The sequence below is a fragment of the Vulpes vulpes genome, chromosome 2 (assembly GCF_048418805.1).
Source record: "Vulpes vulpes isolate BD-2025 chromosome 2, VulVul3, whole genome shotgun sequence".
Lineage (NCBI taxonomy): Eukaryota > Metazoa > Chordata > Mammalia > Carnivora > Canidae > Vulpes > Vulpes vulpes.
In genome coordinates, this window is record NC_132781.1 from 160,616,013 (window position 1) to 160,631,133 (window position 15,121).

The following is a 15,121-nucleotide window of genomic DNA, read 5'->3' on the forward strand; positions in this document are numbered from 1 at the left end:
GATGCACCCGGTTTTCTGACAGATGTGATGTCGGATGTGATCTCAATTAGGCTGAACCCCCTGAAATTGCCAGTTTTGTAGGTTAAAAATGGTGCTGCCAGCAATCTTATGCAGGTCGGCCCAACTTCATGCAGACAGGACGATGGGAAAGGCAGCGAGGGTGCTATCTGTGGGCTTAGGAGAGGGATGGGAGACTTCCGGAGGGGAAGCTTTGGAGCTGGGATTGTACAAGCGGGACTGGTTATGGGGGATGGGAATGGAGAGAGGGACCATCAGTGGGTCCAGGCACAGGGGCGGGAGCAGGGTGGAAACGCAAAGAAGTCAAGGGAGTGGTGAGGAGGTTGGGTTCAGCCTGCCAGCGCCTGCAGCCACTGCCCATGCCGGTGCTGGGTGCTGAGCTGAGTGAGACTCAGTCTCCGTCCTTAGGGAGCTCATGGCATGATGGGGGAAGCAGAATAGGGATGCGGTGCGGCCAGCAGGCTGGCAAAAGGCAAGGGGCAGCCAGATTGGGGGTGGGGGGGCCCAGGAGGCAGGCTGAGAAGGAGGAGATGGGAACCACGGAAAGTGCTAGAGCAGGGGAGCGGCCTGGTGTGATGGCTGAGCTTGGAGGGAGGGCCACTGGAGGGACCGGTTTGCATCATTTCTGGAGGGTCATCTGAGAGTTTTCAGGCAGGAAGGTGGCTTTCATCTTGGTGACCATGGCAGGCATGCCGTGGCTGGCAGCCAAAGCCGGTTTGTTCACTTGCCTGAGGCCCCATGTGCCAGGACCCTCAGCGGTTCCTCACTTCCTGCCCATCTGAGGAGAGGTGGCCAGCAAGCTGCCAGGCCCAGCCCCAGGAGTGCGGGCCCCCTGGTGTGTCTCAGGCCCCCTGCCTGCCCCACAGGGCCACGTACCTGCATCCACCGATCATCGTTGCTCTGTTCCTTGGAGGGGATGGTCAGCTTGCACTTGGCTTCCTTGGCCAGAGCAGTTACTGATTTCAGGAAGTCCACATTTTCCAGCATCCTAGTAGCAGAAGACAAGCTCCTTAGTGCTCTGGATCCTGGGGGCAGTGGCCTTGGCCAGGCTCCGATGGGGCAAGCTGGACCCCTATAGGGTCCCCAGGGCTGGAGCAGGAGCTCAGGCCTGGATGGAGTGGGCAAGGTGCACGGTGGCAGCTCAGGAGATGCCTGTGCCTGGATGGAGAGGCCCGGCTCATCTCGTCTCTCTGCTCTCAGCAAACAGCTCACTGAGCTCTTGCGGCGATCCACGAGGGGACCAGCAGGTTCCCCTTCCATCCAGAGGAGGCCACCATGAGGAGGTCAGTGCTCGAGGTCATGCCATCGGGGTGGTGGGGGGCAGCACCAGCATTCGAACCCAGGCCTTGCTGGCTTCCAGGCTGCGTCCTGACCTCCAGGTAACCACCAGGTTGCCCCTCACCCCTTCTGCCCAGAAGCCACTGAAAGAGTAGATGGGAAGCTCCTCCCCGAGGCCCCAGCATACTCAACAGGTGCTCTCAGAGGGCAAGGTGGACGCCGAGGCTCCCAGAGCAGCTTGTTACAAGGCAGACAGACCCCAGCCCCAGCCCCAGCCCCAGCCCCAGACCCCAGACCCCACAGCTCTGAGGTTGGCCAGGAACAGGCATTTGAAATGGTTTCTGGTGCAGAAGGTGCAGAGGCCCCGCACTGAGCCCTGAGGCTGGCTCACGGGCTGAAGGTTTTCATCCATCAGGTCTAGCAAACTCCACGGGCCTTCAGGAGAGAAAGCCGCCCTCAGCCCGCATCAGGGCGGGAAAGTGGGGACGAAATGGTAGCAACAGGAATTTTCCCGCGTTTTTATTCCAAACTGGCCAGAGAGAGCCCCTCGGCATGCTGCAGCAGGGATCCTCTCTCCCCATTTACACAGCAGATATTCGGGGTCCGGGGGGAGGCTGTAGTTGAACCCAGGGCCCCTGGGGGGGGTGTCTGTGCCCCACCCCCTGGCCCCCAGGCGCTCACCTGCACACGTACACCTCCTCCGGGGGCTGAGTGTTGGGGGTCATGATCCAGGGGGCCACCCGGAAGACCACACTATCTTGGAAAAGCAGGGACTCGGGGAGCTCCTGTAAGGAGGGCAAGGGCAGGGCTGCCACGGCCGCCAGGGCCCGACACCTGCTCCTCCCCGGCTGGGCTCCGCACCCCCGGCCTCTAGCGGGGCTCGGGGTCCCTGGGGGCTGCCCTCGGCCTACCGGGTTGGCCGTGTCCAGCAGGGAGACGGTGAGGGAAATGAGCCCCGGGAAGTTGACGTCGGGGAAAGCGAGACCCTCCACGTAGAAGTCTGTGCTGTGCTGGCCTCCGGGGAGCTCCAGGGGGTGACAGGGCTGCTCTGGCCCTAGGACCGCCCTGTACCTGGAGACCTGTTTGCCTCCTGGCAGAGACAAAGGAAGCCCGAGTCTTAGTCTCCCCGGGGCCGCCAGGTCTTCCCAGGGCCACCACCGTCACGACGACACGTCGCAGCAAAATGAGCCTCCCGTAGGGGAAGGAAACCAGAGCATCAGCTGGGACGTCGCGCTCCGGCTGGGGGTCCAGGGATGGAGTGATGTGGGTGGGGGGGCGCCCGAGCCGGTCCCGACCACATACGTACAAGTCCAACATGCATCAGGGTTCATTCATTCATTCACTCATTCATTCCTGAGCACCTGCTCTCAGCTGGCAGCTGGGGAGACCAGGGACATGGTCACTGTCCTGGTCCCCAGGGAGCACACAGGCTCCTGGGTGAGCGAGGAGCAGCAGAGATGGTAGTGAGTGCTGTGATTGGGGGAACCCCGGAGGGCCGGGGAAGGCTTCCGGAGGAGGTGATGCCTCAGCGGAGGCCAAGACTTGGTCTGTCACTAAATCAGTAGCAGGCTAGTCACTCGGATCTCGCATGGCCTCCCCCACGGCCCTCAGACTGGAAGCCAAAGCCGTCCAGGCCTCCCGGAGCTGGCCCGTCCCCCTTCTTCTCCCCCTCATCTGCCATCCGAACGCCCGCCCGCCTGCTCCGGTGCTGCTCTCCAGCACGCTGGCCTCCCTGCCTCCCTCCCTCAGGCCCACAGGTGCCACCCACCCCAGGGCCTTTGCACTCGCGGTTCCCTCTGCCTGGAATGCCCTTCGCCGGGTGCCTGCGCGGCTGTTCCCGCACCTCCTCCGCTCACGTAACTCCCCCCACCCTGCCTCGGACTCTCCCCCTCATCCACACTCCCCTTCCCTCTTGCTTCTGCGCAGCATCTAACGCCTTCGGACACACTAGATGTTTCATGTAATTATTTTACACTCGGTCTCCCTCAACCACCCAGAGGAAGGGGACACGAGGGCAGGGGCTTTGTTCTGCTCTTTGCTCTACGCCCCGAGCCCCGAGCCCCAAGCCCCCCGAGCAGGGCCGGCACGCAGTAGCAGGTGCGGATGCTGGAGGACAAATTATTACGGAATGTACGCAGTCGGCTTGGATTCAACAGGCCCTGGAAGCAGGCGTCCTGTGTGCATATGTGCGTGCGTGTGCGTGCGTGTGCAGAGAGGAAGACACAGACGCAATTACAGCCGTCCTTGGCAGGGACCGTATTTCCTCCTCGGTGGCCACCAGCACCAGGCATCGGCTTGCTGTGTGTTTGCATCTCGTCTGTGTTCCCTTTCTAGAAGGGAGTGGAGGGATGGCTGTCTGGCTCGCTGCCGCGGCCTTGGTCCTCAGGACAAGCTACGTAACAGGGGCTCGGGAGTTATTCACCGAAGGGGGTGCAAAGGGGCTGTGCCAGGGGTGGGAAGGGGACACCGAGGGGACGGCCAAGGATGACTCACGGCTGGCGTGGAACACCCTGACTTTGTCCATCTCCGATTTGGCCACATGGAGGAGCAGCTGGTGCTTGGTGAAGAAGTCTCTGGGGGTGTTGGTGCTCAGGGTCACCAGGGACATGTCCTCCAGGTCTGGAACGAGAAGACCCTCTCCTCTCTCACTGCTCCCTTCAGATGCCCCTTGACCCCGTCACCTGGGTTTCTTTTCTTTTTTAATTAATTAATTAAATCAAATTAATTTATTTATTTGAGAGAGAGCACAAGCAGGGGGAGCAGCGGAGGCAGAGGGAGAAGCAGGCTCTCTGCTGAGCAGGGAACTGGATGTGGGGCTCGAACCCAGGACCCCGGGATCATGACCTGAGCCAAAGGCAGATGCTTCACCGACAGAGCCCCCCAGGTGCCCCTGGCCTGGTTTTATTTTCTTTGTGCCCCTGCTGGGATTTAAAGGACGATTTTATTTTGGCATCAAAGCTAATGACGTTTTGGGGCTTCTGGCGCTAGAATGAGCTTCCGAGGTGCTCGGTGAAGGGGGGGCCACGACTATCCTGTTTATTGCTCCGTCCCCGGCCCGTGGAGCTTGGAAGCACCTAGAACCATGATGAGCACATGGCAGGCTGCTTGATGACGAGTTGTGGAACCATCCGGGTTTCTGCCCTGGGCCCGAGTGGGAAGTGGACCAACCCGAATAACGGCCAACAAAGGCGAGGGCGGAGCAAAGCTGGACCTCGGTCACCCCCGGGCAGCAGGCACCGGGTTGGGGGACCTGGAGGCGCAGGTTGGGGCCCTGGATGTGCATGAGCCTGGGAGCTCCTTTGGCTCCCCCGGCCTCTGAGTCCTTGTCGGTCAACAGAGCTCGGAGCAGGGCCCACGCAGAGGGAGGAGGGAGGTGACACGCGGGAAGGGAGCCGGCGCCCTGGCCCCTTCTGACTGTTCCGTGCGCGGGCACCGCAGAGACGCTGCCCCTCGGCAGCGGGCGGACACGATCGCACGGACCCTCAAAACGCATCTGTTCCTGGGCTGTCCTGGCAGGTCCCCGGGAAGGCCCCGCAGCAGGCCCTGCCAACCTCACGCCCTCGGCGCCCTCCTCCAGGGCAGGTGGGCAGTGTGTCTTCCACCCCGGCCACACTCAGAGGGGTGCCAGCGGAGGCCCTGTGCCCGCCACCCTCCTCGTGCCCCCAGACCTGGGTCGGGATGCCAGGGGTCCGGGTGCCCGGGCCCAGATCCAGAGCTTGTGACTTACCGGCTGTGTGACCTTAAGCAAATTGCTTCCCCTCCCTGTGCCTCAGTTTCCCCAGCTATAAAATGGGGATGAGGACAGGACACGTACCTCCAAGCCTTGTACTCAAGTGAGTGATTCTGAGGTGGTCAGAGCAGTGTCCAGCAGGGGGCAGGGCAGTAGTGAGGCTTTCATTTTGATTTATTCCCCAGGTCCCAGGGTTTGACTCAAGAGCAGAAATGTAGGTCGGGCAGCAGATGGGAACATGGGGCCCAGAGGCGTTGGGAGACTCAGGCCTGGTCCCAGCTCTTCTCTGGCTGCTGTGTGACCTTGGGTGGGTCACCTACCCTCTCAGGACCTTGTCTACTCTTCTTATACAATGGACAAGCTAGGGGCAACCGGGTGGCTCAACGGGTCATGCCTTCAGCTCAGGTCACAATCCCGGGGTCCCAGGATCGAGTCCCGCATCGGGCACCCCACAGGGAGCCTGCTTCTCCCTCTGCCTGTGTCTCTGCCTCTCTCTGTGTCTCTCATGAATAAATAAATAAAATCTTAAAAAGAAAAACCCAATGAACAAGCTAATAAGAACACGCTTCTTATAAGCCCCATTTCTGAGGCCTGATACTAAGCTCAGGCTGCGTAGACAAGAGGGTTTTACAAAAAGACAAAGCTTTATTTTCCTTACTCTCTGGGCAGGGGGGAGGCTGGGCGTGGGGGTCCTTACCTTTGCTGTCAACCACCTCATCATCCCTGCAGTCCATGGTGGAAGATTTGGGCTTGTCTTTGTCACAGTTCACCAGCAGGATGGCACCTTGCCCGTGGGGGCCCCAGGTCCAGGTCCTCTGTGGACACCCAGCAGAGATGGGGCATTTTGAGCAACCGTGTGCGTCCCTCCAACTCGTGGGGAAGCCCAGCCACCTTTCCCCAGCACCTCGATAGTCTTGTGCCATTTACACATCTCGATCCTACACCAGCTCATTCTTTGGTTCCCAAGAGAGTCTTTGCCTGCTCCAAAAATCCTAAACAAGTTCACCAAAAATACAATTCATCCACTTCAAAAAAAAAAAAAAAGTTTTGCTGTCTTGCAAAACTGATTTTCGCAGCTTTAAAAAAACTGTCCGGGGATCCCTGGGTGGCACAGCGGTTTGGCACCTGCCTTTGGCCCAGGGCGCAATCCTGGAGACCCGGGATCGAACCCCACATCAGGCTCCTGGTGCATGGAGCCTGCTTCTCCCTCTGCCTGTGTCTCTGCCTCTCTCTCTCTCTATGACTATCATAAAAAAAAAACAAAAAAACTGTCGGATTGGCAAACCGGACTGTGCTAAATATTTATGTCAAGATCCTAATCTCAATAGTTGCTCTCGTGTGAACTCTTAATTACTCCTTCACCAAAGTGTGGGTGCTATTCTTAGCAGCCAGTTGCTGTGTGTCCAAAGATCAAAGCAAATTAAGCAGCCCCTCCCGGCAGGGATGTATTAGTGATGACGTCTTGGTTTGCAGGACAGCGCTGGCCCCGGGGAATGACCGCGTTCTGGGTGGGACGTAAGCGCGGATTCCACTCCGAGGTCGTAATTCCTCCCTCCCCTCTTGGCTGACCCCACAGAGGGTTCCTCATCTCTTGATGGCCCATGTCCTCCTAAAGTGCACACCAGCATTAAACCGTGCAGGCGGCTTTGGGGTTTCAGGGACACCCTGAGGTTTTTCCGCACACCCAGTTAAGGCCACCTGCACACCCCGCTTCTGCACACCCCACTTACTCTGCCTTTTGGCTCCAGACTCTCCTGCCCCCGTGTGGCTCCTTCCCTCCTCTGCCCCCTGCCAGGTCGCCCTTTCTCTAGTCTTCACTCCTGGTGGGCAGCTCCGCGGGACCCTCTCCCACGAGCCCAGAAACCCTGGGGTGGGGGAGTTTTATTCCCCCCCTCCCACCCGAGTGAAGAACTGCCTACAAATGTTTTTCTCGGCTGTGCATTAACCGGGTGACTCTGTAGTTTCGAATTTGTGGGACAACACATTCTCGGGACTCACAACCGGTGAGAATCTAGTTTTGCAAAAGAGACGGGGAAATACATAGAGCAAAATGGCAAAGGCAATTTGGGGTTTCTCCTTTCTGCTGTTCAAGGGACAGGCGGCCATTCGTGTGGCCACCACCAGGGGGCACCAGAGGAGAACCCAGGGGAGAGGGGAGCACCTGGCGGCCAGGTGGCTCAGCGTACCTGGCCCTTCCTGGCTCCGGCAGGCTTCACTTTGCCCGTGCGGGCGATGTCCGCGCTCAGGGAGATTTCTGCAATCGCACCAAGTGAGAGGAGACGGTTGGTGAGGGTACGAGGGCAGGCACTCCGCGTGGTCCCACCTGGTAATCCTCCCCCCCACCCCGGGGGTGACCTGCCCCATGGCTTCTCTCCCTCCCCTTCAGAGGAGACACAAATTCAAGGACACCCCCATATCCCCAGGGAAGACGTTTGACTGCAACTGGGACAGCAGAGCTGGAGCTTCTGGCCACACCCTTCCTCCTTTGCCAATGCTGAGGCCAACACACCTGGCCACCTTCAGGGGCCCAGAAAGAATTCCCAGCCACCCCAATGGGACGCTTGGTGCAAAACCCCTGCAAGGACACCTAGCCAGGCTCTCACAGGCCTCTGGCCCCAACACCAGCCCCCAGTGACCTCGGGGTGGGGGATACAGTGGTTACTCCAACCCCACCTGGCTCTTCTTTGTGTGCATTATAGCTGCACTGGGGCCAAATCACACACACCCCACTCTATCCAGATGTCAAGACCGAGAAAGCACACATCTGTTTCTAAATCCTTCCCGCCCTCATCAGAACACGTGATCAGTCTTTCCAGTGACATAGATCCATGTGCCTACATCATATGTAGCGACGTGGGGGGCTCACGGGAGGACACTGACCTGGATGACCTTTTAAACACACCCATAGCCATGTGTTAGTGTCAGGCCAGAGCCGCAGAGAGTCTAGGGCTCTGGATTTCCCGGCCCCTTCACTAACCAGCTGCATGAACTTAGGCAAGTCTGTCTACCCCTTGTGCCTCAGTTTACTCATCTGTAAAATGGAATATAATAGTGCCGACTTCACGGCATTGTTGTAGGGTTTAAATGTAGGGTCTCAGTGCAGTGCCTGGTATAGAACGAGTGCTATGTTGTTCATATGATTTAAATGTGTGCTCATGAAATAAATGTGTGTTACCAAATGAAATTCATCAACGAAATGAAACCTGAAGTTTTCGCATGCTGCTCTGACGTTTAGTGCCCATCTAAATGGTAATAGTCATCTTACCATATTATTGTTCAAGATGAGGTCAAGTTAGAAAATGATTTAAAGAAGAATGTGAAATAAATATGAGTCTGTGCAGATCGTTGATACAGCAAAACAGTAAAAATGGGACGGAAGTCATGGCATTTGGGGAATATCAGTATATATATTATCGTATATGACATTGACATCATCTACGTTTCTTATAGATATTTGAAGTATCAAAGAGGTGTAGAGATTCATATGTGGAAATCCATGCATCACTTCCTAAGTTGAGAAAACATTAAGATGTAACTGAACTCCCTGTAAATGCGCTCTCCTCTCTTCCCAATTGAATTTATGGCTCATAAACTGGGGAGGGGATATTTATGAGCCACCACATATATGACTAGCTAGAAATTGTCCCTTTTCTCTGCTCAGTCTAAGGTAAGCTCCAGAGTGTAGTTTCTCCTGGAGAGACCCATAGCAAGGGCGTGTGTGTGGAGGGAAGGGCAGTGGCATCCCAAGATCCTGGTCAATCACTTACCAACACCGGTGACATAGAGCAGGGCTTGGACTGGGTTGGTCTTGGGTCCATAGTATGAAATCTGAACCTAAAGGACAGAGCAAACCACGAAGGTCTTCTCTTAGTCATTCAACAAACTAACTGGACCCGTGCTGTGTGCCAGTTCAGGAAGAGACAAAGATGAGCAAGAAGTGGTGCCAGCCTATAAGAAGCATCCCAACTGGTGGGCATGGAGGGGTAGCAAAGTACTCCGATGCCTACGCCACTTAGACGAGGGTGCTGTGGGAGCCAGGAATGGAAGGGCTGTTTGGGTCTGTCCCATAGATAGTGGGGATCCAGGGAGATGTCACAGCCACCATCGCCTCATGTCTAGGCCATGGCACCAGCCTCTAGTGGATTGCCTGGATCCAATCTACTCAGGACACTGCAGCCCACGGGGTCTTTCTAAGATGAGCAGACTTCTTACTCCCTGGATGACAGGTTTTCCCTGGCTTCCTGTTGCCTTCAGAAAATGACATCCCTGATGCCAAACTCTCTAATACTGCTCCCTCATTCCCCACTTCCCTCTTCACCATCTTTTCTTGCCAGATAGATCTTCCTCAGTTTCCCCAACACATGCCTGGTCATCTCTTCATCTAGAGTGTGCATACAGGCCACATGCCCCGTAGAGTTCTCACTCCACTTTCCCTCTCTGAGGTGGGTCATTCCTTGCATCCTTTAGCTTGCCATCTCTTCCAGGAACTTTCCCCTGATTGCATCCTCACCACCCTACTTTGATGCCCAAGTTCTATGCTCCTACAGCAGGCAACAACTCTGCCCCAAGGTGAAGACTGCTTGGCCTGCCCTGCTGGAAACAAGTGCTCATTGGCCCAGATCTCTGTGGGAACCCCAAAGGGCCCTGTTGAGCCCATCTGCAGTCACAGGGGGATGCAATGAGTTGAGTGGTGGTCCTGAAAAAGCTATGTCCACAGCCAAATCCCTGAAACCTATGAATGTGACCTTATTTGGAAAAAAAGGTCTTTGCAGATGTAGATAAGGGTCTTGAAATGAGATGGTCATGGATAACCTGGGGAGGCCTTAAATCCAACAACTAGTGTCCTCATAAGAGTGAGGCAGGGGGAGATTTGACAGCCTGAGGAGGGGGACTGAGACCACAGAGGCAGAGATCGGAGTGACACAGCCACGAGTTTAGGAAGCTGAAGCTGAAGCTGAAGGATGCAAAGAACTGGTTCTCCCCCAGAGCCTCCAGGAGTGCCGCTCTGCAGACACCTTGATTTTGGGCTTCTGTCCTCCAGAGAGGATACAACTCTGTTGATATAAACCAGTAATTTGTGGTCATTTGTCCAGGAGCCACAGGAAACGAATGGACATGGAGCAGAGCTTCCCAGCCTGCCAGGCTGTGGCCGTATAGCCCCCACCACCACTTATAATGGCTTACCTGTAAGCCATTACATGTGTTGGTTGTAAGCCCCCTGCAGGCTGCAACCTCACCTGATCTGTTCCCTTCTGTGTCTCCAGAGCCTGGTAGTGCCCAGCATGTAGGAGGTGAATACTAAACATCCACTGAATGGATGAATTTAGTAAAACCCCGGCCTCTATGAACCCCTGGCATCCCTGCATTGTCTGTGAGGATGCCGTAGCTGGAATAGTCACCATAGTATCCAGAGAGGAAGAAGCTCTACAAGGGCTGGGGCTGTGGGACAATGCAAGACAGACCGTGGGTAGCTGACCTGCTGTGACCTGCTGCAACCTGCTGACCTCCTCTCACACATCCCACCTCACAGCTGCCACACTCACCTTTTGGTCACCTGTGCTACTGCTGGCGGCTCTCATCCTCAGGCTCACCTCCAGGCTGGGGTCCAGGGACCACTTGGAGGAACCTGTGGAATTCTTTTTGGCTGGACGGCTGTGGCCAACATCCACCACCACTCCTGGGGAAGCATTAATGCTGAAGGACGTGTAGCCTGTGGGGGCAGAGCTGTGGAAGAGACAGTGGGGAGGACAGAGGGACATAGTGAGGGAGACCTGGCCCCTCATTCTTGCTTTTCAACCAACAAGTGTAAACACCGCATGGCAGCCAGGTGACCCTGACTGTAGGGGTAAGTGCTGTGAGGTTGTTGGGAGGTAGTAAGAAACAAACAAACAAAAAATCTCCTGACCTGAAGGACTTATATTTGAACTAGGAGAATTACAGAGCTATGTGCTTACCAAATGCACACACACAGATGTATATATACAGCAGACAGCACGCCCAGAGTTTACACCACACAAGTGTGCGCACAGAGGACCATGTATTTGTAAACAACCACAGACTTCTGCTTTTGGAATATGGTACACCAGTACTCTGAAGGACCTTCCTCTTACAAAACAACTAGATCCTGATTAAAGTATACTTTTTAGGGCACTGTTGAGATCATGAGACATAAGGGAGGATCTCCAAGGACTCCCTTCTCTATATGCACATGCACACACACACATACACACCATGGGGGTTAAACTGAGGAACACCAAAAACAAAGAGGAGATATTGAAGGTATCCAGAAAGGACAGTCAGAACATCTACAATGGAATTACTAGTAGATTAAAAGCAGGCTTCCTAACAGCAACAATGAAATCCAGAAGACAGTTGAATAACATGAATCTTCAAGATATTTTTGAAAAAAATAACTGTTACTTAGAATTGTGTACCCCACTAAATTATCTATTTTTTAAAGATTTTATTTTATTTTATTTTTTATTTAAGAGAGTGAGAGGGAGAAGGAGAGAGAGAGAGAATGAGTGTGGGGATGGGTAGAGGGGAAGACAGAAATAGACTCTCTGCTGAGCAGGGAGCCCAACATGAGGCTTGACCCCAGGATCCCCAGATCATGACCCGAGCCAAAGGCAGATGCTTAACTGACTGAGCCACCCAAGTGCGCCAAGAAAAAAAATGTACAGATAAAAATACCAAAGGGGGTAAAAACAAGTCCAATATATGAATAATAAAAATAAATGTCAATGTATCAATGTTACTAGTTAAAAGAGAGTTTTGACTTAAAGAAACAAAACTCATCTATATAATATTTATAAGAGGCACATCTAAAATATAAGGATCCAGAAACGATGAAATATAAAGGAAAGGAAAAACATACATTAAGCCAATACTGATCAAAAGGGAGCTGGAGTGGGTATGTTAATATCAGACAAAATTAATTTTGTATAAAAATTTAATACATTTTTAATAAAGCCATGATCATAGTTGAAGACTTCAAGTCTTCTTTCTCAATCAACACTAGATTAAGCAGACAAAAAATTAGTAACACAATTGACAAGCTCAATTTGGTACATATATATAGAATTCCTTGCTCCACAACTAGTGAATATACATTTTCCCAAGCAAAGTGCACGTGGATCAGTAAAAAACATTGATCACATAATTGGCTATCAAAGCAAAGTTGCAACAAATGTTAAAGAACAGGTCACATACAGTGTAGGTAGCACATTCTTTGATCAGAACGTAACTAAGCTAGGAACCACTAACATAAAGTTCATTTTTAAAAACCCCATACACTTGGCAATTTTAAAATCAGACTTCTATATAACTTAACAAGGCAAAGGACAATTAATGGAAATTAAATAATAATACTTAGAACTGAGCAATACTTAAAAAACGCTACATTTCAACACTTTTGGGGGAGCTAAAGGTGTTGCTTTGTGCCTTAAATGCCTAGATCTTCAAAAAGAAGAGAAAAGCTAAAATATGAGTATATAGGATAAAACAGAAAAATAAAATACAATGTAATCTACCCCCCCCAAAAGAAAATAAAGATGGTAGAAATCTGTGAAATATAAAACAGGTAAATCAGCAGAGCCAAAATAGACTGATACAACTGGTAAACCTCTGGCAAGATTGATCAAAGGAAAAAAATAGAAAAATGAAAAAAATCCGTATAGGAAAAGCAGATTATTTTGTAGATAATTGATAAAAGTTTACAAAAATCCCAGAGCATGATTATCTGCAACCTCTCCCTCAAACTTTAAACTTTGAATTTAAAAGATACACTAAGAATTTAATAAGGTAGGTAGTAAGGTGGAGAGGCAAAAATCAGCTGCATTTCTGTACATCAGCAATAAATAATTAGAAAAATAATTTTTATAAGCAGATATAATTTACATTAGGAAAAATCCCTGTGAAGTACTTAGGCTACATCTAACAAAAGATATGTAAGGATTTTATGGAGAAAAGCAAACCTATTCAAAGCACTAGAGAAGACACAGATTAATAGAAAGAAATACCACATAATTAGAAAAACTTAATATCATTAATGTATGAATTCCCTCCAAATGAATGGGTATATTCAATGGAATTCTAGGACATTTCATGGACTTTGACAAGTTGATTCCAAGATTGACAAAACCAAGCTAAGACAGTCGACGTACTCCTGAAGGAAAAATAGCAAAAGCTGAGGGACTTGCTCTACCAGGTGTAAGTTACCAGAAAGCCATGGATGGTGCTGCGATGGCTCAGGCAGGGACAAACAATAGATATAGCTGAGAGAGACTGTCCTTGATCTGTGACAGAGGTGGTCTTGCAGATAACCGGGCAAAGGGAAAATGACATCACAAATGGTGCTGGGACAAGGGCTTGTCCAGATGGAAGACAGTTAAATAGGATAAATAATTAAACTGATCCCACCTTCACACCATATACAAAAACAAGCTCCAGGTGGATTTAAGACTTAAAAATGAAAGGCAAACATTTGAATATTAAAAAAAAAAAAATCTTCTCTTTTAGAGAAGTTTTAGGTTTACAGTAAAATTGAGAGGAAGGGACAGAGATTTCCCGCGTATCCCTTGCCTGCCCCCGCTCCCATGCACAGCCTGCCCCATTATTAGCATCATCCCCTGGAGTGGAACATTTACTAAAATTGGTAGGCCAACGCTGTTACATCATAAACACCCCAAATCCACAGTTTACATTATGTTTCCCTCTCGGTGTTGTGCATTCTATGAATTCAAACAAATGTACATATAATGACTTGCAGCCACCATTATGGTATCATACAGAGTAGTGTCATCGCCCCAAATACCCTCTGTGCTCTGCCTACTTATCCCTCCTTCCCCCAATCCCTGGCAACCACTGATCTTTTACTGTTGCCATACTTCTGTCTTTTCCAGAATATCATACAGCCAGGGTCATAGTAGCCTTTTCAAATTGGCTTCCTTCTTAGTAATATGCATTTTAAGTTTCCTCCGTGTTTTTTCATGGGCTTGATAGCTCATTTCTTCTTAGCACTAAATAATATTCCGTGGCCTAGATGGGCCACAGCTTGTTCATCCATTCACCTACTGAAAGGTTTCTTGGTTGCTTCCAGGTTTTGGCAACTGTGGACAAAGCTGCTCTAAATGTCCATGCGCAAATTTTATGTGGACATAAGTTTTCTTTTTTTTAAAGATTTTAAAAATTTCTTTATTCATGAGAATAAAGAAATCTCAACCGCTGAGCCACCCAGGTGCCCTACATGGACATAAGTTTTCAACCCCTTTGGGTAAATACCGAGGAGTCTAATTACTGGGCTGTATGGCAAGAGTATGTTTAATTTTATAGGAAATCACCAAACTGTCTTCCAAAGTGGCTATCCCATCTTGCATGATCGCCAGCAATGGAATCAGAGTTCTTATTCGTCTGCATCCTGTCCAGCATTTGGTGTTCTCAGTGTTCTGGATTTTGGCCATTCTAATAGGTATGAAGCAGCATCTCATGGTTGTCTTAATTTGCATTTCCCTGATGGCATATCACGTGGTGGAGCATCTTTCACATGCCTCCCTGCCATTTGCATATCTTCTTTGGTCTGTTAAGATTTAGCCCATTTTTTAACCAGGTTGTTCATTGTTGTCTTAAGAGTTATTTGTATAGGGACACCTGGGTGGCTCAGCGGTTGAGCGTCTGCCTTCAGCTCAGCTCATGATCCCAGAGACCTGGGATCGAGTCCCGCATCATGCTCCCTGCAGGGAGCCTGCTTCTCCCTCTGCCTGTGTCTCTGCCTCTCTCTCTGGGTCTCTCATGAATAAATAAATAAAATCTTAAAAAAAATGTTTTGTATGTTTTGGGCAACAATCCTTTATCAGATGTACCTTTTGTAAATATTTTCTCCCAATCTGTGCTTTGTCTTTTTTACTCACTTTACAGTCTTTTGTAGAGCAGGACCTTGAAATTTTAATAAAGTCCAACTTATTAATTCTGTCTTTTCTTTTCTAGATGGCACCTTTCGTGTCATATTTAAAAAGTCACTGCCAAATCCAAGGTCGTCTAGATTTTCTCCTGTGTTACCTCCTGAGAATTTTATAGTTTTCTGTTTTACATTTAGGT

At 51.2% G+C, this 15,121-nt stretch overlaps 1 protein-coding gene across 1 annotated transcript in view; it reads right to left on the reverse strand.

The window, feature by feature from the left end:
• PADI4 (peptidyl arginine deiminase 4) overlaps positions 1-15,121 on the reverse strand; it is a 30,750-nt gene that overhangs the window by 11,310 nt on the left and 4,319 nt on the right. The window contains exons 2-9 of the mRNA XM_026011898.2: positions 10,570-10,750; positions 8,794-8,860; positions 7,213-7,280; positions 5,724-5,841; positions 3,790-3,915; positions 2,208-2,386; positions 1,978-2,081; positions 895-1,006 (exon numbers count right to left, since the gene is read on the reverse strand). Coding sequence (XP_025867683.2) covers positions 895-1,006; positions 1,978-2,081; positions 2,208-2,386; positions 3,790-3,915; positions 5,724-5,841; positions 7,213-7,280; positions 8,794-8,860; positions 10,570-10,750 — 955 coding nt within the window. The remainder of the gene's footprint in view (positions 1-894; positions 1,007-1,977; positions 2,082-2,207; positions 2,387-3,789; positions 3,916-5,723; positions 5,842-7,212; positions 7,281-8,793; positions 8,861-10,569; positions 10,751-15,121) is intronic.